This window comes from Macrotis lagotis, chromosome 4 (assembly GCF_037893015.1).
Source record: "Macrotis lagotis isolate mMagLag1 chromosome 4, bilby.v1.9.chrom.fasta, whole genome shotgun sequence".
In the NCBI taxonomy this organism is placed as follows: Eukaryota; Metazoa; Chordata; class Mammalia; order Peramelemorphia; family Peramelidae; genus Macrotis; species Macrotis lagotis.
The window spans coordinates 5468865-5496110 of NC_133661.1; the positions used below are offsets into that span (position 1 = coordinate 5468865).

At 44.7% G+C, this 27246-nt stretch overlaps 1 protein-coding gene across 1 annotated transcript in view; it reads right to left on the reverse strand.

Moving 5' to 3' along the window:
- The window catches only part of MGMT (O-6-methylguanine-DNA methyltransferase), a 262691-nt gene that overhangs the window by 203281 nt on the left and 32164 nt on the right, over positions 1 to 27246 (reverse strand). Inside the window, exon 2 of the mRNA XM_074232162.1 lies at positions 3929 to 4066. Coding sequence (XP_074088263.1) covers positions 3929 to 4053 — 125 coding nt within the window. The 5' untranslated portion in view covers positions 4054 to 4066. The remainder of the gene's footprint in view (positions 1 to 3928; positions 4067 to 27246) is intronic.

Genomic DNA, 27246 nt, shown 5'->3' on the forward strand with positions numbered 1-27246 from the left:
CCTGGAGAAGAGGGGAGGCCAGTGAGGTTAGTGGTTGCAGGTCAGGAAGAAGAGTCTTCCTAAGTTGATGCTTCTCGCCAGCCTCTGTTGACTTTGAACTTTCACTGGGAGCCCTGCCATGGTGCCCAAGGACCCAGTGCCTGCTGTTCATTGGGGTACCTTGATTGAGTCAGATGGATTGACTTTGGTTTGTTTTTCCCCATGTCCTAATTGGTTTTGCTTTTTTTCTCTTCTTCCTCCGCTATATGGGATGGCCCTACGGAATGGTGTGGTGAAATACAAGGAGAAATCAAAACAAAACAAAACCAAGATTTATCTTCTATTACAACACACTGGGCTCCAGGTGTAGTTCTGTGTGAGGCATGACCAATTTGGGCCATTGTTTCACCCCACCCCAGGGTAAAGGTCCCTTCTAGATCCAATGACTCGGACATGGGGTCCATGGGAAGTTCATGTCCTCCAGAGAACATGGCAGCCTAGCCTCCCCTCACAATCCCCAAACAGACTCTGACTCTTGAGAGGCTCTGGAACCCACCATTTCTATGGCAGGGCAGAGAAATCAGAGCACGTTTGCCAATACTTGCCCAAGGTGCAAATGAGGGTCCCATGTTCTAGGAAAGAAGCTTGGGTCATTCTGAGCAAGTCTTCTATTAATAAAAATCTATAAAGAGAGATTAATTACCCAGAGAGTTGGGTTTGATGGATCTGAAGACACTTGGACTGGACTGTCCCAGTGAGAAGGAAGGCCTTGACCAATCTACTGAACACAAGTTAACCATTTGGAGTATTTTTTTCCCTTCATTTTCTGAGCTTTGGTTTTGGTTTATTTTTTGGTTTTTTTTTTTTTTTTTGCAAGGCAAACAGGGTTAAGTGGCTTGCCCAAGGCCACACAGCTAGATAATTATGTGTCTGAGGCCGGATTTGAACTCAGGGACTCCAGGGCCGGTGATCTATGCACTGCATTATCTAGCCACTCCTGAGCTTTGTTTTTAAAAAAACTGCACAAGACCATGGTGACTAAGAGGTCCTGAAATAATGACCTCCACCTTTCTCCCCACCACCACCATGGTGGCCAATTCTCTCCTGATCAAAAAAGGTGCCATTTATTTATTTAACCTCATACACCAGGAATTACAAAGAAACACAGAAAGAGTCCTTGGGACTCAGGAGATCCAGATTCAAATCCTGTCTCAGTGCTCCTTCTAGAGACTCAGTTTCCTTATCAGTCAAGGAGAGCAATATTACTGGCCCCATCTACCCCACATGGCTGCCATAACACAAGCTCTGATGCCATCCATGCAATGTAGTCACAAGTTGTAGTTAAAAATGGACCTGTAAGAGGTGTTATGGACCACAAAAAGCTTAATAGACCACAGCTCCACTCCCAAGAAAAACCCAAACCAGGTAAAATCAAAACAAATTAATCAATTCCCATTCCCTGTCAGATTTGAGAGACCCTGGAAGTCCACACAGTCACTGGGAGGTTAACCTGGTCTGAAAGCTTCTTGGGTTTTAAGCTTAGAAAGTTACAGAAAAATCTGTCAAATAATTTGCAAAGGCCACAAAAGATCAAGATTTCAATTCTCCTTGGGGTTGGGGAAGAGTGGATCTCTCCTCTACCCAATCCCCAGGATTTCTCTTGGTTAGCAACATTTTCTGGTCCCTGCCCTCTAGGGTGCTTTCCTTTCTTCCTACTCTCTGGGCTCTTACAAGGCCTGTCCAGGGGCTCAGGGTGACCAGAACAAAGCAATGCCCTTCCCAAAGAGTCTGCAGACACCTTGACCAGCAGCAGCACCAGGAGACTGCTTTTCCACGTTCTGGAGGGTTTTATGCAGACTATCTAAGGGCTGGCCCTACCCAGGGCCTGGTCTCCAAGCAGCCCTCCCCACCCCAGGCCCAGCACCAGGGTCTCCTCCACCCATTCTTCTGGGACTGTTCCAGAGTCCAGTAAACAGTTAAACAAAAATACACTGGACCAGAAGCCAGAGGTGATTCCACCCCAAACAAAGCCAGGCTCCTCTCCCAATGCCACTGAGACCACTTCTCTGTATTTTGCCCAAGTTAGTAACTAGACTGGGTCCCAATCTGGCTCTGAGTCCTTTCACCAAAAAGGGGAAGCTCCCAAGGGCAGGGACCCTCACATACAGAAGATGCTTAATAAATAGTTTAAAGTCTCTCTTCCTGAGCAACCAGGAACCAAAGGGGCTCAATACCAAAGTCTGTAAACTGACCTGGTGGGGCAGAGGGGCAGGCTCCCCCCCACCCAAGTCTCTGATTAACTGCAGCAGCGCCACCACCTGCCAGGAGACAAAGTGAAGAGCTTCCCAGACAGATGATTTGCTCTGTGAGGTGTTTTTTAAGCACAGCAGCCAGATTGCTTTCATAGAAATGGAGAAGCATGTATTCATATATTTCAAAGGTTTGCTTATTTTTGCTGTAAAAAAAAAAATGGGCTATTGATTGTAACATGCAACTCTACAGGACAAATCTCACCACTGGAGTGGAAGCCTAATATTTATTACCACACTTGTGTTCATTATGGTTCTCTCTGACAGGGGTCCATTAAAATCAATTTTTATGTTTCTTCTGTATTTTCTTCATCTAATGTCCTTGGCATTGCGTTTATTGGCCGGTTAAAGCAAACACTGAGCAAGAGAGGATGTGGCTTTGGGGTTGTCGGGGGGAGGTCCCTCCTGTCAGAAATAATAAGAACTAAGATTTTAACAACTATTCCCCATCAATGAATGGGGGAGATTAAATGTTACATTTCAGCACAAACATTTACGGACAGCCTTAAAATTTTTAGGTCTTTACGATTAGAAAAAATATAGTAGAAATCACTCAAAAAAAGTACTCTCTCTTAGATGGTAGAAGTCTCTTTCAAGTAATGTAGAAGATGAAATTTCCTCCTTTTCCTGCTGCCAGAGCCCCAGTGAGAAGCAGGGAGTGCCAGAAACCTGGGGAAGGCTTAATAACACCTTAGGGAAGGGGAGCCTCTCAGCTCCAAGAGCTGGTAGCTGGGTTCAAAATTCACTGAGAAAACTGAAATCAGGGCCAGGTGGTATGGATTGACTCCTTTCCGAAAGCAGACCATCACAGGCACCCACCTTCTGAGGAGACACCCACCTCACAATTCCTGATAGAGCCACCGCCAACGATCAATGCAGCCTTTGTAAATTCAGACTCTCACCAAAAGACATGGGACTGCTTAATATGGATTATTTCCCAGAGTTTAACGGAAGGCAGAAGCTTTCATGAGAAAGCGATGAAAAATAAAAGGAGAGAAAGGTATGGGGCATCCTTCTGGGGGAGAGCCTCTCCTGCTTTCTAATGAAGCTAGGTTGTGGCTTCTCCCACACCTTCCCTGTGGTCAATTAAAAATGGAGAACTTGGGAAACCACTAGCTTGGAAAACCTTTGGGCTCTAAATCTTAGAATTGTACTATCAGAAATCACCTCAAAGCATGGCACCCTAGCAACCAGATAAAAGGACACGCCTCCTCTTCTGACCTTGGTGGGTCTTAATGCTTTCTGCCTATGGCCAAGCCCATCTGGATGCCCCACAATGGCACCCACTACTCGAAGCTCTGCCCTGTAGACCCAAAACACATGAAGCTAAGCTGCTGTCCCCAGCCGCCAGCTGCATCACAAGTCTTGGCTTTCTTTTCCCATGATTCTGTGGTCTACTCAGAACGTGTCACAACCTTGACACTAGCCTCTTTTAATGGGACTTCCCAGGCCCGGTGGTCCAACCTGAGCTTGCAGGCCACTAGGCTGCTGGGCCTTCCCCCTCTTAGACCCATGAAGCAGACCTTGTCAGACCAATCCCAGGACTTCACATCTAACTCGAGTATGGACAATGGACACACCAATCCCAAATGACGCAAGGACTCTCTGATTCTGGGTGTGGTTACAGCACATCTACTCACTCAGGTCTTGGGATCCTTTTTTCCAGAAGCTTTATCCCATGCACCCCGGCTTCACATCCGGAGAGTTCTATTTTTCCCAAAGGGCTTTCCAGAAATTTATATTTCATTCTACAGGTGCTTGCCATGATCTCCTGAAGCCTATTGAGAGAAGAGGGGAAAAGGGATCATTCCAAGAATACAGAAGCATCTGCTTCTTCTATTTGGTAAATGATGCCAACCCTGGCGGGCAAAGATGCACCCCTGTGACAGAAACAACTTGGGAAGACAGCAAGCTGGCAGAAGTTGGACTGAGACTGGTGCCTCCCATGCCATGCCAAAATGATGGCCACAAGGCTTCTCACTAGAAAAAGGCTCCTTCTCAACAATGGTAAGACTATTGAGCAAGAGAGGGAGGCTCTTGGGAGGGAAAAGGACAAATCTGGATTGCAAAAACTGGAAAAAGTTTGGCAGAAATAAAATCAATGCAGCTAAAGCTACAGAGGAATTATTAACTAGGGAAATATATTAGCAGCATGTTTCTATGGTAAGGATTGATATCCAAGATAAAAGGAGTCAATTCAAATGTTAAAAAACAGATCAATTACCCAACAGAAAAATGGTCAATAATACAAACAGGCAGTTCTCACTGGAAGAAGTACAAGTAACTAAAAGTCCTATGAAGAAATTGCTCAAATAACAAAAAATTAGAGGGATGCCACCTAAACAACACTGAGGTTCCACCTCACATCTATCAGATTAGTCAAAATAACTGGAGAGTGGCTGTAAAGAAGCAGGGCCACAGATGCACATCAGTGCTATGAATCCCTACAACCCTTCCAGAAGCTACATAAGTAGGCCCCCAAAGTTATCACCTGAAGCAAGCTCTTAACCCAGCAAAACCACAAACAGTTCAAATAAGACCAAAGGAGGAAAAAGACCCAAGATGTACAAACTTGTAGAAACTTTGTTGTTATAGAAGAGAATACTTAACTAGAGGTTTTCATCAATCAAGAAAGGACTGACCCAAATGTATTCTATGCACATGATGTTAAGTTGCCAACTTCTTTTTTTTATTTAATATTTATTCTCATTTTGTACAAATTTTTTTACATTAATAAAATATTCTTGTTTAAGAGTAAATGAAATACCCCCTCCCCCCATATAGACTTGCTTGAGCGATAAAGTAAAGGGAAGAGAAAAAAATTAAAATTAAAAAAATAGTAATAATTGTAAGTATGGCTAGGTGGCACAATGTACAGAGCATCAGCCCTGGAGTCATGAGCACCCGAGCCTACATCCGGCCCTGCACACCCAACAATCACCCAGCCAAATGACATGCAAGCCACCCCAACCCCACTGCCCTGCAAAAAACAAAAGAAAAAGAAAAAAAGACCCAAAATAAGATAAAATAGTAATAATAGTAGGGGTGGCTGGGTGGCAGGCAAAGCATTGGCCCTTGAGCCAGGAGCACCCGGGTCCAAATCCGGCCTCAGACACCCAATGATCACCCTGCTATGCGGTCCCAGGCAGCCCCCCCAAAACAATAATAAAAAATGTGCTTAAGTCTTTGTTCCAACACCAACAACTCTGTCACGGGTGGATCACATTCTTTATGATAAGTCCATGGCAAAATTTACTTGAAAATGATGTCAAGACTCTTTTCCTGATCATTACTTTCAGATATTCCAATAATATTTAAATTATCTTTCCTAAGTCTGTTTTATCAGTTGTTTTTTCAATGAGATTTCACATTTTCTTCTAATTTTTCATTTTTTTTGGTTTTGAAGTATTGATTCCTTATTTCTGGTAAATTCATTAATCTCTCTGAATTCTATTCTTTGTCTGAAGGATTTGTTCTCCTCAGAGTTTTCTTATCTCTTTTTCCATCTGTCCAATTTTGCTTTTTAAAGCATTCTTCTCCTCAATAACTTTTTGAACTGTTTTATCCATTTGACCTAAGCTGGTTTTTAGCATGCTATTTGCTTCAGCATTTTTTGGATTTCCTTGACTAAGCTGCTGACTTCATTTTCATGTTTTTCCTTCATCTCTCTCACTTCTTTTCCCAGTTTTTCTTCTAACTCCCTCATTTGATTTTCAAAGTCTTTTTTGAGCTCTGTCATAGCCTGAGCCCAATTTCTGTTTTTCTTGGAGTCTTGAAATGCAGGAGCTTGTTCTTCCTCATCTTCAGACTGAGTATTTTGATCCTTCTTAGGCTGATATGCAAAATATTTCTCAATGGTGTTCTTTTTTCTCTGCTTGCTCATTTCCCCAGCCTGAGCCTGTTTTGGGGGTGCTTCCTGAGCTTTTGGGACACTCCCACAAGGGTCTCAGTGTGTGAGGCTGTGTCCTCCCTCCTGGTCTGTGAATGACCATAGGTGCCCCCCTCTGCCACAGGGTTAAGGTGGGGGGGGGGGATGCTGTTCTATGGGGGGGCCTAGACTGCGATCAGGATCTGAATGTGGTCAGAGCCCCAGAGTCCTGTTCCAGGGGTAGAGGGCAGAGTTAGGCAGTCTCTCTCTTCACTTCCCTCCCTAGGTTCAATGGGCTTATGCCCTGGGGACTCCCTACTTACTGGCTTTGCCTGCTTCTGTTTCCTGGTACTCGGCTGGCCAGCCATGCAGCTCTCTGTGTGCCCTGAGGGCTGGGCTCCACGTGCTCACTCTGGCAGAGGTCCCCCGCTATTCCCCCACTTTGTGGCCGGTGCTCTTCGGGGTGCAGCTCAGGAAACTCCCCCGCTGCTGTGAGCCGAGGTTCCCAGTGCCCTGGGGCTGCCTCCAGGAGGCTGAAGTTCTTTGGCTCTGGTGGGCCACCCCTCTGACGGGTCGCCCCTCTGACCCCGGGAAGCAGAGCCTTTCTGCTCTTTTCCAGGTTACCTTGAGTAGGAGAACTGCCTCACTGGGTCCCTTTGTGGGTTCTGTCTCTCGAAAATTTAGAGTCCTTAGCTAACGAGTTTTATGAGAGAGCACCTAAGACAGGATCAGTTCTTGTCACCATCTTGGCTCTGCCCCTCTAAGTTGCCAACTTCTAAGAAACCACCAAACAAAAGCCTTCCAAGAAACCTGGGAGGACATGCGTCAGTGGGAGCAGGGCTGGAAATGGAGATCCAGAAACTTGGTTTTGGAAGCTTAAGACCATCTTACCCCAAGGTCAGACCCTGACTCAGGTGGCCCCAGCAGTACTACACCCTCCCGACAGTGGGAGTGCCAAGGTGGGAGTATGCTCTGCCAAGGTGGGAGTCAGGCCTGGGTTCCAGCCTGGAGAGAGATGCCCAGGGAATGGGGTGTCAATCACTTGTAGAGCAATGATTCATAACCCTGGGCCAGGGATGTCACAATTGTGATCTCATCTGATCCTCCCACACCCCTGGGGGGAGATGCCACCATCATCCCCATTTTAGATGAAGAAGTAGCAGACAGAGGTGAAACGTCATGTCCAGAAGTGTCTGAGGCTGGTCTTCCTGACTCCAGGGCTAACAATCCATCCACTGCACCCACCTGGGAGGTCCCTCAAGCCCAGTAGGGGTGGGGAGAAGGGGGCTGCTCAGCATTTCAGGGCCCAGGCTCAAGGTTGGGGTGTGGAAGCTATAAAGAGGGGGGGGGGTGGCCAGCAGAGGGTGGGCCCAAGATCAGCCTTGGGAATGGAGGTCCAGAAAAGCAGTAGGACCTCATGCCCAAGGCCAGACAAAGGGATGCCCCATTTCATCTCAGGGCACACCTGGCATGATGTTGCCTAAAGCTGGGCTCTGCTCCTTGGCGAGGGAGAGTCAGGAGGACCTGGGTTCAAGTCTCACTTCAGGCAGTTACTGGCGGTATAATCTTAGGGAAATCAATGCATGTGAATTAGCCTCAGTTTCCTCAGCTGTCCAATAGGATGAAATACTAGCACCAAACTCATGGACTTGCTGTGCTGCCCAAGAAAACCAACCAAAGAACCAAAAGGCCTTTATCAATTCCTCCTAGTTTGTGTCAAGAATTGGAATATAAAGCTCCATATTCTGTGGCCCTGAAGAAACTCAATTCTATAACAATGCGCACCCACCTGGGTAAAAATGACAAAGTAGAACCTGGGGAAGGCACTTGAGGGTGAGGAGGAGGGAGGAATCTGGAGGGGTGGGTTCTTTACCCACTAGGCAGGGCCAGAGTGAGCACCAAAAGGAGACTGGGGATTCCAAGAGGGAGGATTCCTGGGGGCTGGCTCAATTTTTCCTCCTTGGCACCTGTTTTAGAATCCATGAAAAACACTGAGACAGATATGGCTTCAACCACCATTTAACAAATAAAATAATATTTATGGTGTTGAAAATGAGGATAACAATTTTGAATTTAACAAACATCTTTCCACCCATCATCTTATTAAATATTCAAAGCAGCCCTCATGGGGTATTAAGAGCAGGTCCCATGATTGCCCGAGATTAGAGAACGGCAAATATTTGTCCAGTTTTCAAAAAGGAGAAGTAAGACTTGTAACCTGAAGACCACTGCCAAAATTCTAAACATATTCTTTAAAAAATGGTTAGTGAACATTTAGAAAAGGAAACAGGGATGACGAAGAGCCAGTGTGGCAGCTTCATCAAGAAAAAGACAAGTCAAAAACCTTATTTCCTTTTGTGACAGGATTGCTCTATAAGGAATGTTACAGACAAAGTGAAACAGGACTTTAGCAAAATATTTGGCAAAGTCCATCATGTTCTTATTGCAGAAAAGATGGAGAGATAGGAGCTAGAAGACAGCCAGTTAGCTGGAATTGGGATTTGCTGACAGAGTCAAACCAAAGAGCACTCAATAAGGGTTCAATGTCAAAGAGATCTTCCAAGTGGAGTATACCAGGAACTAGGCCTGGCATGATTTTGTTGGATGTTTTTAGTAAGGATTTGAAGATGACACAGGTGGAATGCTGATCAGACCTACATAAGACCCAAATGGAGAGGGGGGAGTTAGCACATAGAAGGACAGTCATAAGAATCCCAAGGATCTTGACAAATTAGAACAGTGGGCCAGATCCAATTCATTGGAGCTTAATAAGAATAAATGTGAAGTCTTACAACAAGGATGGAAAATAATCAACTTCAAATCCAGGTGTGATTAGAAAGACATTTGATTGAAAAGACCCACTGGCTTTAGTGGACTTCAAGATTCATTAGAAACATCAGTGGGATATGCCTGGCAAGTCTACCATCATTTTAAGTGATGAGAGAGGCTCAAGTCCAGGAATCTGGAAGTGAAAGGCCTGTCGTCCTCACCTCTGTTCAGGGTTCAGCTGGAGAAAGGTGCACTGGGTTGCCCAGGTAAGAAAGTCTATTGCCCCCCCCCCCCCCCAGAGGGAGCCTGATGGAATGCCCATCAGTGCAGGTCAGATGAGCAAAGACTAAAGGAACTGAGATGTCTAGCCTGGAAAGAACTCAGGGATGGGGAAGATGTAACTGATGGTAACCTCTTTGCAAGGCCATAATGGGCAAGTTTTGACCCAGTGGTCTCAGGAGGGAGAACTGAACCTGTTGGGGAAAAAAATTAAAAGACCCTGATTTTAACAGTCGTTTTGGCAGCAGTTTTGCACATAAAAATATTATATCAAAAATTAGTATAATGCTTTAGCAATTAGGTTGAAGAAAACCCCACAAAACTCTGGGGAGCAACAGCCTAAAAGTTGAGTGAGTCAGATTTAGTTTCAATTTTTTAAACGCTTGCCACCTGAGAAAATTCTCCAAAAGTAGGCAATGTTATCCCAAGACCAAGGATCATTTGGGGATCTTCCATCCTAGGTTTGATGAACCATTAGTATGAATTCCTTCTCAGATTCAGCCTAGGTGAGGTGACTGCCCAGCCCCTTCTAAATTTGAGATTCAGCAATTCTGGAGACAATCTTGGTCCAGGGGAACAGAAGAAGATATTATTGCCCACCTCCCTCTCCTTGGAGATTTGGAGAATTAATGAGGATTTGGGAAGTCCACTGCACTAATACCAGTTTTCTGGCCATAGTGAGAGGGAGACAGGGCAGAACTATAAAGTTGGATGTCTCCAAGTCTCTTCTGAAAACAGATTCAGCAGAATCCCAAGACAGTCACTTGGCAGGATAGAATTTGGTCTCTACCCTGCCATCCTCCTGGGTGTCTTCCCATGGCAGGGAAGGGACCCTGGTTTTTGAAGTTCTGTCAGACCCCACCAGGTGGAACAGATTTTGAATCTTGGCCTGGGGCTGGTCCGCAAGGGCCTTCCTTCCTAGGATGGTCCCAGGATTTGCTTTTGCCAGTCATAGACAGGACTCTCCAAGATTTCCCCAAGCTATATAAATGACAATTGTTAGTTCTGGGGCAGGAAGCCCTTAGAGAAATCCCAGGATAAGTTCTGGCTCCACAGAACAAAGTTGTTCCTCAGAGGAAAGGGCATCCTGCACTTTCTGGGGAGGTATTGGAATTATCTTTCCTTGGTGGAGGCTCTAGAGCAGATTCTCTCTCCTCCATGTCGTTCATACACACCAATGCTGGGGCACTGGCTTGGGTCTGCGTGAAGGATGCAAGTCTTGATCAATACTAACCTCCCTCTGAACACAGAGAAGGCCATCATCTCAACTGATCAAATGTCAAGAAGACCCAGAAGTTGTTAAGATGCTTGCTGTAATATGAATAAATCTTAAAAATATTCCAAGAGTCCTCTAAAAATGTCTAGGCTGATATTCCACAGTGGACTTCCCTCGCCACACCTTTTGGAAACAAAATAGCTCCTAATGAGCCCCTTGACCATGGCCCTCCTCCACACCTTATAGGCACCAAGGCCTGTCTCTGACTGGGCAGAGGCATCCCTATCACAGCAAGGGAAACTTCATCCTGTTAATAAAACCATTGCCATTCACAGATATATCATGCCAGAAACCCGCAACGGTTCTTCTGCCTGGTTGCCAGAAGCTCTGAACAAGATGGGGAAGTAGGTGGGTGGAGACCCAGCATTACTGATCAGGAAGAGGACAGTCCAGCAGGCTCTGCTGGGCACAATGACAGAAGACTTGGGACACATCACAAGAAACAAGATCCTTTTGGGGGGGGGGGGGGGGTAGGAGCTACTGAAGTGACCAAGACCAGGGAAGAACAAACCTAGATGAAGAGCAGGTTTGAAGAAGACAGAGGAGCACTGGCTACAAAAACTGAAAAGATGGAATCAGAAGAGCTTTGAGGACAACCCAAGTCCTTGGAAGGCCATGTGTCTAAGCTCTTTGGGGCAGGAGAGTGCACTCATGCTCCAAGTACATCAGATGCTTTCTCCATGGAGGGGAGAGGATGGGGATCTTCCTGCTCTACTCCAAGGACTTGGCAATGATTCCTAGGGACCTCCATCTCAGGGGCACCATGGAAATCTGCCACAGTAAGAAACTGAGGCAACAAAGCCAGTGATGGCCAATAAATGGAGTCCAAGACGCCAGGGGTCTTGTGAAGAGTTTGCAGCACTTTTTATTATAGTCAAGAAAAAGGAACTGAGGCAAAGTACAAAATCCAGTCACACAGGTGTTGTATTCATTTCTGATTGGTTGGCATAGAGGTCATTAACTACAAGCTGTGTCCACTTACTATAAGGTAGATTAACACACCCCACATATCTTAAAGGACAACAATAGGGGAAACTGTGGTTCTGGGAATGGGGAGATGGAATCCCTTCGTAGTAAGCACTCCTCTTCCAATTATCTCAATATTACCCAAGCTTATTGATGAATATACATCAGTATCTTAGTTTAGCATCATGTGGAAAAAGTTTGTAATTTTCTATAGATCCAAATGAGGAACTACCTCACACAAAATGGGGACACCTTAAACTCACACAGGGAGAAGACATACAGAGCAGGGATCACAAAAATGGGGAAGTTAAATTCTAATAACTTACTACCAAAAGCTAGTTTAATTATGTGAAATAAATCCCAGTAAGCCTTAGCAAAAAAAGAAAATCAAAGGTGGCTAGGTGGCACAGTGGATAGAGCACCAGCCCTGGAGTCAGGAGCACCCGAGTTCAAATCCAGCCTCAGACACTTAATAATTACCTAGCTATGTGACCTTAGGCAAGCCATTTAACCCCATTGCCTTGCAAAAACCTATAAAAAAAAACCAAAATAAAAAAAAAAACAAAAAGAAAAATCAATCTGATACCATTGATTAAGTATAATTCCAAATTTGCCTTTCTCAATTTCCCCCTTTGATCCTTGAGTAACTCAAGCTTTCCACTGGCCTCACTGTGTCAAAGAATTGGTCTAATATTAAAGGTTAGAGATGGACTCAGACCATTTGCACTCAAACAAATTCCCATCAACTGGACCCCTGCTGGGTCTTGGGTAACATTCTTCTCAGATTGATGCTAGGATAATTTCACCCCCAGAGGCCATGATGCCCAAGAGCATCTCTCAAGGAGACCCACCAGGCGAGATCTCCAATGGACTATCAATGATGCAATCACTGCTTTCAGAAAACAGAAGAGGTGCCTACCCTTGAAACTACTCTTCTAAAGAAGAGCTAAGACAGTCAATGGCTCCATAATGAAAGCCACAAGCCAGGCAGCCCAGGGGGCAAGTCCCTGTGAGAGGGATCCAGAGGTGCCACATAGCCAAGGAAAGGACGTGAATGCTTTGATGCCTGAAAATCTCTGGAGCATCCTCAACTAGAGACATTTTCTAGGAGACCAAGTTCAGTTAAACACACTAGATAGATTTTGTTTTGTTATTTAACAAACTTACTTAAATCTAAGCAAAACTGAAGGTAAGATAACTCCACTATAAGACCAAAATACTACATAAGGTTTGAAAGGTTGAGTTAATGAGATAATTTTTCAGAACACCAATTCATTATACTCAAGGTCCTCACGCAGGCGTTTGGGCTGCTTGAATATTTTTCAGAATTTTGGGTATACCTTACTGCAACAGTTATAACATAGCTAAATACAAGATGGAAAGAAATAAGATAACAGAAGTTCATTTAATTATTTTCCAGAATTTTCAGATTCCAGAAAACCATGAGAGTAGCCAAGAAAACCACAAAGAAGGGTCCCAATAATCCCTACTATCTGTCCCATGTGTCTGCTATTTGGAGAGTTTCAGATATAATTTGCTGGAGTTCATGGGTTTTGGTGACATCATCTCTGGACTTTTCAATTTAAGAGCACATGACTGATTAAAGATAGAGTGGGAGGCTCATGCTTCTCCCTGTGAATCAGTGAGGAAGTCTTGAGAGTGGACTGTCCAGCTTCAGCCTTAAGGGAGTGATAGGTGCTCCAACTAGCACCCAAGTTGGGTTCTTGGCTAGTTTTCCAGTTTCAGCAGAAATACTCCTTATTTACTAAAATACTCTGGTGACACTCAATTTTGGATAGCTGGCCCACTCACAAAATTCTCTCTTTGTGGCTAGACTATTAAACTCAATTTAGTGTATGTGGTTATGGCTCTTCTCCTCCTCCATCTAAGCCACTATGCACCCAGATTTTTAGTAGTTTTCTTTTTAACTAAACCTAAAAAAGTGATTAAAAGCAGATTTGGCTAGGCCAAATAACCAGTCTTATGCTTTTTAATACCATCCTGAAGGAAGAGAGGAAAAGGCTTCTTCTGCACAAAAGAAAAACTGGCCAGGGTCATCAATCCAGATGGCATCTTGGGGACTATGGTGTCTTCCAGAAGTTGCTCTATTATGAATGAGATCTAAAAGTACAGTTTTGAGGTGGGCCACTAGGACCATGGACCCCAGCAGTCTAGAAGAACTGTGCTCTATTGATATCAATTATTAGTAGGAGAGTAGAGTCAGTGCCGTGCCGAGTTTCCCAAACATGTAAATGTAGCCTGGGCCTTCTTTTGTTAATACAGACAGGAGAACTTGGTCAAGGTTGTTGAAGATGAAAAGAGAAAGCATTCTGGTTTTGAACACAGGTGCACTGACTAGTTACAGGGGCTAGCAAAGCTTGTAGAATTTAGAGATTCTGGACTTTATCTTTCCAGGGAAATGTATTAGAAGCAGAAGCAGAATTGGACCAGCCTAGAATTCCTCCTCTCTGACCATTCTTAGGAGGCTCTGGTCTATGGTTTACAGCATTAGTTGTCTTATTATTCAGTCATGTTTGACCATTTGTGATGCCCTTTGGGGCTTTCTTAGGAAAGATATTGGAATGATTTGTCATTTCCTTCTCCAGGTTTTAAAAATGAGGAACTGAGGCAGACAGGGTGAAGTGACTTGGCCAGGATCATATATAGCTAGTGTTTGAGACTGGATTTGAACTCAGAAGGATAAGTCTTCCTGATTCCAAGCCCAGAGATCTATGCCACTGGGTCTCCTTGCAGCCTCCAGCCCTGGATAAGGGACAGTCAGGGTGAAGTAACTTGTACAGGGTTACACAGCTAGTAAATGTCAAGTGTCTCAGGTTAAATTTGGACTCAGGTCCTCCTGACTCCAGGTTTGGTAAGTTGTCCACTGCCCCACCTAGCTGCCCTGTTGCACAAGGGTTGCCTTTAGGTATAAGCAGGGCCAAGAACAGGACCTTTTCTCCAAACTCAATTACAGTTGGGGAAGTTAGCAGCATCTTCCCAGGGAAGTCATGTTCACTGGGGTATGGAAGTTCTTGATGCAGAGAAGTCCAAAGGTCCAGCCTGGCCTGCCTCTCTGGACTTGTGAAGTTTTGTCAGTCTATTTTGTAGTTCCTATATGTTCAGAAGCAGCAAATGGATCTCCTCCCAGCAGGGACGGATTAAACTGGAGGAAAAGGCTTTGTTTCAGTCAGGAGAGTGACCAAAAAGCATTTCAAAAGGAGAGATGCCACTCCCCTTTTGGTCTGCTGCACAGATGAACAAAGCTACAAGAACATCTGGCCTCTTCAAGTGGGTTTCAGAGCTCAATTTGTCAGTCATAGTTTTAAATTCCTTATTCATAGGTTCAACTTGACCAAAGCTCTGTGGGTGGTGGTGGGGGATGGAACTGGGAAGCAGAATATATCTGGAGAAGAACAGTCTCTATAAAATGGGATCCCCTGTCTGAATCAATGCCTGCCAGTGGACCATACCATGGCAGCCTCCTTGAGAAGCGTTTCCGCAACAAAATCAGCAAGTTTAGAATTTAGAAACACTTTTGCCCACTGACTTTGGTGTGCATATGAAACCAATCTGTAGATGATGTTAAATAAAGGGCGACCACCAACAGCAGTGCTTCAGAAGGCAGTGGCTATGTGCTTGACAAGTGGGTCAGGCAGAAGGTGACCCTGGGAATGCTTGGGTCCTCAAGCTCACTATATCTCTCAACTCTTCTTTGAGTCCCACAATGGCCCCCTTTTGAAGAGAAAGGCTTAGCTGGTGATGGAAGCTCTAGGAGAGGAGTGGTTTGTCTTCCAGTTTCTCAGACCCCATCTGCTTGTTCTGCCTTAAACTGTTTTCATTTCTTGACCTCTAGGTTGCTGCAGACAAGACTGAAATTGTCTTCAGCAGGTAGATGAAAAATAGAATGAGGACCCTCCACAGAGCAGCTTGCTTGGCCACAGCATCCACTCAGCAATCTCCCGAGACAGGCACAGTCCCTCCAGAGGGGAGTAGAACAATGGACAATGGCCAAGGCAGCCAGTAATGTGAGGGCAGCTCCAAGTGCCCTGATGAGGTCTTCATTCACAATGACTTTGGCAGCAGAGGTCAAAAAGCCTCTCTGCAGCCATCACATCCCAAACAGATGACTGACCCCCAACATGGACAAGTTGATGGAGATGGTACACTGTGGCCATAAGCAAAACCACATGCTTTTGGGACTGCAATGAGCTTGGCTACCAGGACCCTAGGATGAGAAGGCAAAGAGGCTGCCCAGACAGCACCATGGCTGAGCACCAGATGTCATCCTTCCTAAAAGAAGGGGACCTGTTGGGATCCATAACAGAATCGAGCTTGTGCCGGGGGGGGGGGGGGGGGGGGGGTATCAGAGAAGCCACGGCAACAGTTTTCAGCCACACCACAGAGGCACAGACAGGCAAGGACCACCCAGAGATGGCAGAGCATGGAGCAATGTGGCAGGGCTGAGGGTGGCAATACTTTCTCCCCCCAGCAAAGTCATTTCATCTCTGGGAAGTCTCTGATAGAAAAGGTTTGAGTTCCATGGCCAAGTGAGAAAGCCTGACACTGCACCATTAGGGGGTGCCCCAAACTAATCACAAGCCTTTTCCGTTCAAAAGGCTATGGTGGTCACAGCCAAGGGGGTGGGTGGTATTCCAGCAGCCACAGGTGCTTCTGGGCAAAGAGATGGTCTGAACAGTAAATGAGGACACTGGAGGCCACCCCCTGTATGCTTGTAAACAAAGAAAGAAGGGGGTCCCAAGGCTGGGGTCACGAGCAAGGCTTTCCAGACTTCTGAGTTTCCAGGACAGTACGGTGCTGAGGTTCCAGTTGCAAAGGCTCTTTGGTCAAAGCAGTCAGCAGTTTGGTAATCTCACCAAAAGTCAAGAAGCCACCATCAACAGCATCCAGCTGTTCCCAATCACACGCAGTTGATTCTTCTTTGAGGCTGACAGCTGCTGTTAAGCCCGGCCACATTCTACTTGAGCAAAGAAAGTGCCGGCAGACAAAATGAAACCAGGACAGTCCAGCTGGGGAGGCACCTCTTCGATGATGATGATGATGATGATGATGATGATGATGATGATAGAGGAGAAGATGACACAGTCTTCCTGAGAATCCCAGGACCACGAGCCATCCAAGAGCAGAGTCCTTGGAGATAACTGAGGAGAGAACAGGGTGGGCCTTCCAACACAGCCTTGGGGTAGGAGAGTCCAGTCCACTATGTCTTTATCCAGGGAAAGGCAAATAGTAAAACAGGAACCCTCACAAGAAATGGAGGAACGATCTGAGCTGGACACCACCAAAGAGTTGGACGTAACATAACAATCACAGTATGTCAAAGTTGCCAAAAGTGAGGAATGGGTTCTCTCTCAGAGCCCAGCTTAGGCTTCTTTACAGCCAGAAGATAGTTTACAAGGTGATTTTTAGGGGATCATAATAATACCTTGATCTCTCAGAGAATCAATGATAGAAGAGATGATCTCAAGAGCCTCACCAGGCAAGCAATACCAAGACACAGACGATCTTAATAGTAAGAGGGATTTCACATCTTAGGAGGATGTGGCCCACAAGGAGTCAGAGTGGCCAGGTAGAAGACCTGAAAAAGGGACTAAAGATAGCAAGTCTTCCTTGCTGTCTCAACATTTTAGAAAGTCATCTTTGGGGACCCTCAGAAAAACCAACCACAAATAATGAAAGGGAGTTCTCGAGGATATAATAAAAGGGAAATATTAGGGGAGCAGGAAAGAGTGGCTCTTAATTTATAGAGAACTCCACCTAGAATAGTAACCAGGGACTAGGGCAGCAAGAGAAAAGAGAGAAGGCCAATGTCAACTTTTGAGGAGAGAATTTTAGAATTGTCTGGAGCTGCTTGGTGACTCCATCAGAGGACGTGCACTCAGGGGCTATTACCTCCACAAGGACTGAACCGGAATCTCCACTATCCATCAAGCAATCATAAAATGTGTCACCAACTTTGACAGCAATATGCTTATCAGCATGGGGTCAATGGGTGCAAGGACATAGGGATCAGGGAAAACCAAAGAATCTTTATCGAAATAGAGGGTCCTTGACCTGACTCCCATTTCCCCTCCTTCCCACATACACCTTTTATGCTGCAGGATCTCCTAGTTTCCCCAGGTTACTCTTATTTGCATTCTTGTATTGATTGACAAGATGCATGTTGGTTACAGGAAAAACAGGACTGAGGCCAAGACTGTCTTGGTTTTTTCCTCTTTTTTTTTGTCTTTCCCTTCATACACAGAGAGGATGATGTCCTTAAACTTGCCTAGGCCCATCTCATGCTAGGAGGGGCCATGTTGGTGAAAGCCATTTTGAATCTCTAAGATGGTCAACAAAAACTGCATTAATAAACTGAGCATCAGTCTACCCAACAAGTAAAGTAGTTAGAGGTTCCCTTTTCTTCCTGAGGGGTCTCTGGAAATTTGACACACTCCTCCCTTCCCTGGATTAAGGGTTGCCTACCTTGTAACAGTCTGATGGAAGGGTTCACTTACAAGGGTTCCAATGGGCATCTTAGAAAGGCCAATTAGGGAGAGCTCCTGGCCTGGCAAGAGCAGGACCAATGAAGGCTTGTTTCTCAACCATCTCCCTGATGGCTGTTCTTTTTCATGGGAAGAACCAAGTTTCCAGTGAAATCAGTTACATCTCCCCCAAATGAGCTGTAGCCTCTAAATATAGCTTTGATGGTCTTGGGGTAGTCCTAATCAAATTAAAGTAGGAAGACCTCTCCACCATGAAGAGAGGCCAGAAAGCATCCTATTTCCAGGCTGGGGGAGAAAGACACATGTAGCCATCACTTCCACACCAAAAGAAATTAAAATTTCTAACTGTGGTAGAAAGATAAAAAGATGGAGGAACAGAAGAAGCAGTTAGAAGGATACAAAAAAGAGGACCCTTGAAGAAGTTGAGCCCCATCCTACTGGACAAAGCTGGCCAAAGTCTACATTTGCTTTGGGGGTTTTATTTGACAATCTTAACTTCCTCCAAGTAGAGTAATCAAAAGTGCCAAATTTAGTCCAAAATGATTTATTGGTTGAATCTCCTGAAGTCTTAAATGAAATCTCTCACATCACTTAATGATATGCTGTTTTGTCCTTCCGAGTTAAACTGGGAGATCCCCCTGGTTTCAAAATTTGGGGAACCTTTCCAGGGAAGTATCCACTATCTCTTAGGCAACCCCCAAAGGAGTTTCTCCCCAGAAAAAGAATCTTCCCAGAAAGCACCCCCAAGAGAATTTTCCCAAAAACACTGCCAAGGGCATTATGTACTTACCCACAGTCTTCCTCCTTAATTCCCACTGAAGTTTGGTAACTGTTTCAGTCCCTACTAGCCAAGAGAGTTGCATTAAACCCTTCCATTCTAGACTCTTTGACTAAGTGAAACAATAATGATGTCTTTCCTTTACCAAAAACAAAAAAACAAACTGTCAAGAGACTAACATAATATTGATCTCAGACTAGACTGTAGTGCCTTTAGAATTTAAAAAGACAAAGTCATTTGATATTACGAATTTTACTTCACTCTCTCCATTATCCAAGCTGTGCTTCCATTTTCAAGAGTTAGCATGCACAACTTGAAGTTAAACAATCACAAATCACTTTCAAGGACTTGATGCCAAAGATTTTGTTCTGCATTTGTAGGAGGGAATCTCTTATTTAATAGAGAGGCAACTCTCTTCCTCCTTTAAGCAGTAAAGACTTTTATCAGAGAGGGATTCTATTGCCCATGAGAGAAATTCTACAATAATCCGCCCCACCCCTCCCGTACTGGTAAGATGATTCTCCCAATGAAGGCTTACCTGGCTTGGATGAAGTTGGACTGAGGCTAAGGAGGTGTCTAACCTCTGAGCGTGGTCTACCCTGGAGAATCTCTTGTGAAAATTCTTTACCAGAGCACCTGAGGAGGATCCTCAGAGAGGGTCATCAGAGGGATAAACTCCACCCACTAAACCTCCTGGCTGGTTGGCTGACCAACTGTCACAATGGGAGTTTGTGATACTGAGAAATTTGAGGCAACAGAGTTTTGAGCCCAAGGCAATATATTAGTCAAGTTAGGAACTGCCAACAGAGAGGGTTCAAAACTCCTCGGTAGCCAAGGGCTCTGTGGATTATTCACAGAGCTTTCTTATTGTCAATAAAGAAGTAAAGTACATTACAAAATCTTGAGTATTTTTGGATTTGAGATTGTTCAGTGCAGAGGATGTCAACCAAAGTGGAATCAGTTTACATGGGACAGGCTAACATATTCCAGATACCTAAAAGAAAGGACAAAACTGGGAAACCACAGTCCTACAAACAAGAAAATGTTCCTATACTATGAATGGTGCGGCATTACACACAAGCTTATGGACTGAGACAGAATTGAGTACATCGAGATCTTAGTTTAGCATCATGTTGAAAATTTGTCATTTTCCTTGAGTCAAAATGAAGAATTAACTCACTCAAAAACTCACGCAGAAGGAAGCTTACAGAGCAATGGGTTTAGGTTCACAAGAATGAGGAAGTTAAACAACTTCCTAAGACAAGCAAGTTAGAGTAAGATAAATAAATCATAGCACATCTTAGTGAAAACAAAAATCACTCTGATACTACTGTTTCAGGCTAATTCCAAATTTGTATTTCTCACCTGTCTTGAAGCAGATCCAGTGGTCAAGGGCTTCAGTGCCTTCTGGCTCTGATTCATTCTCCAAGGCACCAGAGTCTGAAAGAAGACACCGGAACACACAGGATAAATGGGCTGAGCTTAAGACTGAGGGCCAAGATGGAGGGAAAGGACATAGAAAAGGCTGCAATCAATTCCTGTGAAAAACTCCCAAAAGGATGCGTTACATAATTTGACTATGCAGGACCCTTGGAAAGAGGCTGAACACAATGATTCAAAGGCCCCTGGGAGGGGTGAAGTTAGAGAAATGAAGAGCTGCAGGGAGTACATAGAAGAGAAAGCTGGGGGGTATGAGGGGAGCTAGAGTTTAAGGGGAGAGATGGGAGGAGCACACAGGGAGAACTGGGGGTTTAGAGGCCAGTGCAGAGGTGGGAAAAGCTAGGAGATATAGAAAGTGACAGAACTAACTCACAATTTCCCTCCAGATAAATACTTAGGTAACCACCTATGTTGATATGTTGGTTATTTCTTCCCTATTTGCCTTAACTATAAGCATAACATAGTAGAACTCAACAGTAGAAAATAAAGGAAATAATTCTTGCCGTGCCTAATAATTTTAATTTTTTTCAGCCTCCAGGGTTCTTCCCAGAATAGCCCAAATCTAGATGTGCTCCAAGAGCATCAGGTATCTATGCACCTGCAGGAGGTAAAAAAAAATGATACCCACTGAACAGAGAAGTCAAGTAAGTTGCGAGCTTATTACAGATTTATCCAAAATAACCGAGTTATTCAATTCAGTGGCAAAGCTGTAGACAAACACCTAGAACTTCATTTCTCTTCACATGTATTCATGAAATATATTCCCCATTTGACTCCAAGAGCAGTACTGTGAACTTTCATCAAAGGTGTGGAGGAAAGAAAGGTTTTTCATGGAATCTCTGTCAATTAAATGAATCCTGTTCAAGGGGAAGAGACATGAAACCCCATCCTGTTTTCTAAGTCGTGGCCAGAGATATTTCAGTAGTATTTACTACAGAAGTACAGGTTGGGAATTCCACATTAATCTATAAGGTTCTCATATGAAAAATGTTCAGTTAGCTTCCCCCATTCCTCCTATCCTGTGACAGGGCCACCCTTATATCAGCATCCTTTCAGGGGCACACCTGTAATCTTTTTAATAAAATTTAATTTTTTCCTCAATTACATATAAAATCAATTTTTCAACATTTTTCTAAGTTCTAAGTTCCAAATTTTAATCCCGTCTCCCCCCTTTCTCCTGAAAAGGTGAGCAATCTGATATAAGCTATGGGTGCCATCATGTAAACATTTCCATAGTGGTCATTTTGTCCAAGAAATAAAAGAGCAAAAATGAAGAATTGTAGGCTCCAGTCTGTATTCAGACAAAATCTGTACTTTCCCATTTTTCATCATGAATCCTTTGGGACTGTCATGGATGACTGCAATGCTGACAGCTCTTCATCACACAACATCGCCCTTATGGCACAATGATCTCCAGGTTCTGCTCGCTTCACTTTGTATCAGTTCACATAAACCTTCTGAGGCTTTTGTGAAATCACTCAATTTGTCATTCCTTCTAGCACAATACTCCATATTCTAACTGTAGACTGAACTTGTTCAGCCTTTCACCAACTGATGGGCAACCTTTCACTTTCCAATTCTCAACCATCACCCCAAAAAGCACTGCCACCAACATCCTGTGTATCTGCAAGCTCCTCCAGCCCCCCATCCCAACTCCCACTCTAGCACTGAGGGCACTAATGGAAAAGAAAAGAAATGCCTAACTGCCTTGTAAGTCACCCAGGATGAACTCAGTTCCTAAAACACCAAGGAATCCCAGACATGCCACCAATCCTGTATGCTCATCAGTCACACAGGGAAACCAGCAGTTACTGGAGGGTTAGCAAGGCAGTGATCCTCCCCAGATGGTGGGGAAGAGAAGGGTTCCACTTGATCAAATGACCAGGAACACTCCAGGGGGACACACTAAAAAGAAAACTAGTGGTTTGATCCCTCCGCTGTCTCCATCAGCTTTCAATGTCTGCTAGAATTTTAAGAGACGACATTATTCCATTATTCTAACTCCAGGCAGAGCCTCTGGGTGGATGCTCTCCTCTTCCTGTCTCCATGCAGGGACCAGGTGGACCTACCTTCTACACCAGGAAACAGTGGGGTTGAACTCAGAAGTAGGGCAACAAAAGGGGAACAGAAACAGAGCTACCACAAGTCTAGCAGGAAAAGAGGAGAGGATTCTGTGGGCAAATCAAATCAGAAGAGGCAACCTCAAGAGTGAGCCAGCCCTCATCAATCCTGCCACATCTTACTCAATTAGGCAGGGAAGTCGAGGCTAGCTTTTCAATTCAGAATGCTGAAAATGACCTCAGTCACCATCTGATTCCCCAAGAGAATTTCCAGGAGGTGATCATCCAGCCTGCATGCACACCCTCAGAGGCACTGTGGCTGAAGAGTTCATAAGCCGCCACCAGCCTCAGCATGGACTCCTCTGTTCTTGGCTGGATTGACCCAAGGACTGGTCATCACTGAGGCCCAGACTCTCAGAAATGGAAGAGGTTCGGGTAGGCACTCTGGCAGGAAGCATGCTGGCAGCCTCCAAGACCACATCTACTACAAAGCACTCCTCAATAGCTATATCACACGGCAGGAAAAGGAGAATGGAGCCACATTCCATAGCTCACCAGCTGCAGAAAAGAGGGCAAATGCCTTCCTGAGCAGGAACAATTAGAAAAGCCAGAAAAACTGGTACAGAAGCGAGGGCCCCCTTCTCCCAACAAGGGAGCCTCAGGTTTGGGAGGACTACAAAGCAAACTGGCAAAAAAAAAGCCTTCTCCTGAGAAGTCAATGTTCCAAAAGGCAGGGAATGGAAGAAAAGTCAACTTCCAAGGACTCACCATGGTGCCAAGCTCTGGGCATGCAAACAGAAGTCTTTACTCTCTGAGAGTGCCTACCCTTAACCACAGTAGACAACATTTCCAAAAAAAAAAAAAAGTCCATGGAGGGGCACTGGAAAGCCCCATATGTCTGAGGGTGCCATGGTGGGGCACCCCCAAGGCCCAGGATGTCATCAGCTCTCCGAGAACAGAAAAGTGGCTCTGTGGGAAGCCCAAGGAGGCAGATGGATTGTAGTCTGTCCTGGACAACCCGTCTATCAACCATCGGGTTTCAGGAAGGGGATTAGACATTTAAGTTGTCTTAAACAGTCTTAGAAAAATAGAATACAACGGGAAGAGAACACTTAACTAAACCTAGGAAAAGTCATTGAAAAAGTAATGAGTCATTAGGTGCCCACTGGGTAAGGTGCTAGGGATACACAGAATACAACAGCAGGGTCCTGCCCGCCAGAAGCTTACAACCACCCATTGAGTTCCATGAAAAAACCACAAAAAAAATAAAACAAACAGATGGCACCTGGTTCAATTGGGGATGGCTTCAAGGAGATGGTGGCTCCTGAGCTAAGTGTGGAAGGAAATGAGTTATTCTGAGGAGGGGTCTGCATTCTAGCCAGGGAGAACAGCCAGAGCAAAGGCAGAGAGGAGCTGCTGCTAGAAGTTCAGTCTCACTGGACCAAAGAGCTTAGAAGTTTAGGGGAGTGATCTCTAACAAGACTGGAATCATGGGGGCAAGGCTGTTAAGGACTTTAAATTCCAAAAGGATTTTACAGTTGACTTCAGAGATAATGAGGAGCCACTCTTAGAGTTCAGTGAATGGAAAAGAGTGGGATGATATATGGTCAGACTTATATTTTCAGAAGACCATCTGGGACTTCAGTCTTCCTCCTTCTAAAACGAGGGGCTGGAGTAGCTGATCTCCAGAATCCCATCCGCTTTTAATCCCCACATTTCAGGCCAATGACAGTCCCAGTCAAGGAGTGAGGAGAAGTGGTAGATTCTAGGCCCAAAGGCAACAAGAAGATTCTTTTCCAGAAAGAATCCTATCATTTCCTATTGCAATGCCCAAGATGAACATGCAAAAAAGAGTCATGAAAAGAATTGCACCTTATGGATAAATGGCTAAAGAGTATGAATTAGGTAGCTTTGAAAAAAGTGACCCACTACATACAAATGTTCCCAATCGTTAATATTAAGAGTTTTACAAAACAAAATAATTCTCAAGCTCTAATTCATGTCCTCATCATAAGGTCAGCCAAAATGGCAAGGGGAAAATGCACCTGCTGAGAAAGCCAAGAGGATCCATCAGTCAGTCAATAGATATTTATGCCTTCTCCAGGGTAGGCAGACTCATGCCCTCTGGGTGGAGCCAGGAAAGCCATCTGGAGTGGTGGCCCCAGCTGCCCAAGTTGAGTACATGATGACTCAGGTACACCACCAGGGACCATCTAGACTGAGGGAAAAAAACCATAGTACAGAAACATGGAATTTCCCTTTGGATGGAGCACTGAACTGAACAAAGTGGATGGATCCTGGGCATCCAATGGGAAAGAGCTGAATTCAGAGGACACAGGAAGAGAATGCCTGCAAGAAAGCTCTGAAGACCCAGACAAGGACCACAGTAATGGGAGGAAGGGAATTGAGAAAGACTTCCAAACTGACAAGATGGAAGCCAAACTGGCTCCAAAGAAAGGGTCCACATCCTTGGGCAGGCCCAAATGGGCAAGGGATGCACTTTTCTATACTCATCTGTTTAAAAGGAGGGTGAGGGAATGGGAGAAGGAAGATGGTAGGGAGTTCTAAGAAAGGGAAAAAAGAGAGACAAAAACAGAAAATGGGTCAATGAACATTAAAAAGAATACGTAGATGAGACCCCAAGCAGAACAGTTTTGTTTACTAATATGTTACATTAGTATCCATTTAAAGTACATATAACTGAAATTCAGAGTTTCCTTTGCAATCTTCATTTCTGTTCATCCTGTATGCTGCTTGGTCAAATGTTCATGTCTCCTGGGCTTAGTTCAGATCACAACAAAGAATGTTTTTAATGATTTCAGTCTCCACGGAAGGAGAGCTCAGTAAGACTTTCTCCAAGAAATCAACATGTTCCTTCTATTCTGAAGCCTTCAGTGCAAAAAAAAAAAAAAAAAAAGAGCCAGGCCAAGACAGAGGACAACACACTGGACCAGACTAAGAAAGAGAGGCCCATCAGATGAAAACAGTCTTCAAGAAGGCGGCCAGAAGGGAACAGCAAATCCCAGATACAAGCCAACTCCGCAACACCAAAGAAGGAAAAAGCCTTGGTTAGTGGCAGGATCATTAGAGACACAGAGTCAATAGTTTTGTAAATCAGACTCCTATCCAGAGGGAAGAGACCAAGGTCAGGTCCAGGTCCTAGGACATCTCTTTTCTTTACCCATGGGGAAGTCTGCTTAGCAACTCTCTTCCTAGAGGCAAAGAACTAGAAGGAAAGCTGGTGCTGTTGCCCTTGAGAAGGTCACTATGAATGTGGTGGAATGATGCCTAGGAAGGATTCAGAGAATCAGAGGTGATATTCATGAACGGATGCAGAGAAGGAATGAGGGGAACAATTTACCCCATGGGCACAATACCGTGACTAAGATCATGGTCCCTGCTCTGATCATGACTGAGATCATGGTCCCTGCTCTGATGCTGCAAAGAGACCACCTAGGCCCTCCAAAAGAGGGAGGAAGGTCCCTAAACCCCCCTCTGTAGGGAGAAATGAACGAATTGCTTCCGTCACCATCTGTCTTTAGTTACAAAGGGTACGGGAGGAACCAGTGAGAGATGGCAGGGATTTGGAGAGAAAAAAATTAATATAACTTACTGTTTAAAAATTAAGTAAAATGAACCAAGACCCTGAATGGGAGCAAACTATTTACTGTTTATTGTGTCCTGAACCCTCCATGTGATACAACAGTTCCCCTTTGACAAGGGACAAGGCCCTCTATTAAATCCCTGAGCAAGCCTTTCCCCCAAGTGACCAAAGAAGTCACAACTGATCTAGTGAAGTCCAACTATGTGCTATTTTCACTGGAAATGAGATGCAACTTCACTGGGATGATTGGGGGAGGGGGAGGAAGGATAGAGGGGGCTGTAAAAGCTAACACCCCCAGATCAAGCCAACCCAGGAAGCGCTTGTTAAGGACTCACACAGCACCAGACTCAGAGAAAAGTAAAGATGGAAAGATGAAAGGAAATGTAAAAAAGCTCTCTTTCTTCAGAAAACAGAAGACTGTGACCTACAGCACAGACGGCAGACAACACATGAAATCAGGAGCACCAACAGTTGAGTGTCTGAGGGAATTGCATTTTAGAGCCTGCCAGAAGTGGCTGGATGTCAGGCAGGGTCACAGCTACTATTGTACTCCAGGAAGAGTCCCCCTCCACATACTCTCTCTCTTTATAAGGGCACCTACCAGGTAACCAATACTGATTTTTAAGGCAGAAAACTAGATTCTAGAAGAAATCACCACTGTCCGACTTGTGTCCCTAAAACTGCAGCAACCCCAGGCTGCAGTGTATGAAAGCTTTGACAAGGGCCCTCTGTGCCCTCCAGGATCACTGTGGAGCACTGCCCCCCCAGGTCTGGATTTAGTCCCTCCCTGTTTTTCCTCCAGACTACCCTTTCTATATCCCGCCAAGTCAATTCTGCAGAAGTCCTATTCCTCCTCCCAGGTCCAGTTCAGTGTCCAAAGTTGACATCCTGCTATCTGGCACTTGGGCCACACCAACCTCCTCCACTTCTTCACTGGCTCCTACTGGTGCCACCATGTTTCCCAAGGCCAAGTGCTGCTTCATCTCTGTCTTTGAATTCCTGGTCCTGGATCAGAGAGGCTCCCATGTCTGTATGTGTGCACAGCACACATGTGCATGTATGTATACATGTCTGGGGGCTGGCTGGTCACGGGTGACTGAGCTGAAGCAACTTATCCAAGATAATCCTGCCCAAGCTCCATTTAAAATAACCCAGGGACCAATTATTTATTGACTTTTTAAAATGTCTAGTTCTTAAACCTGTTCCTAGTTTAACACAAATACAGGTAATTAAAAAGTAGCTCCCCAAACATTCAGACAGTACCCTAATTAGGGTTCCTCCTATTTAACCTTGAAAAATAGGGCAGCTTTATACAAATCTTTAATAAAAAGAAAAATAATACCCTTAGCAAATTGGAAAAGATGAATAAGATGGAAAGAGTTTATTCAGAAACATCACAGGAGGATAAATACAGG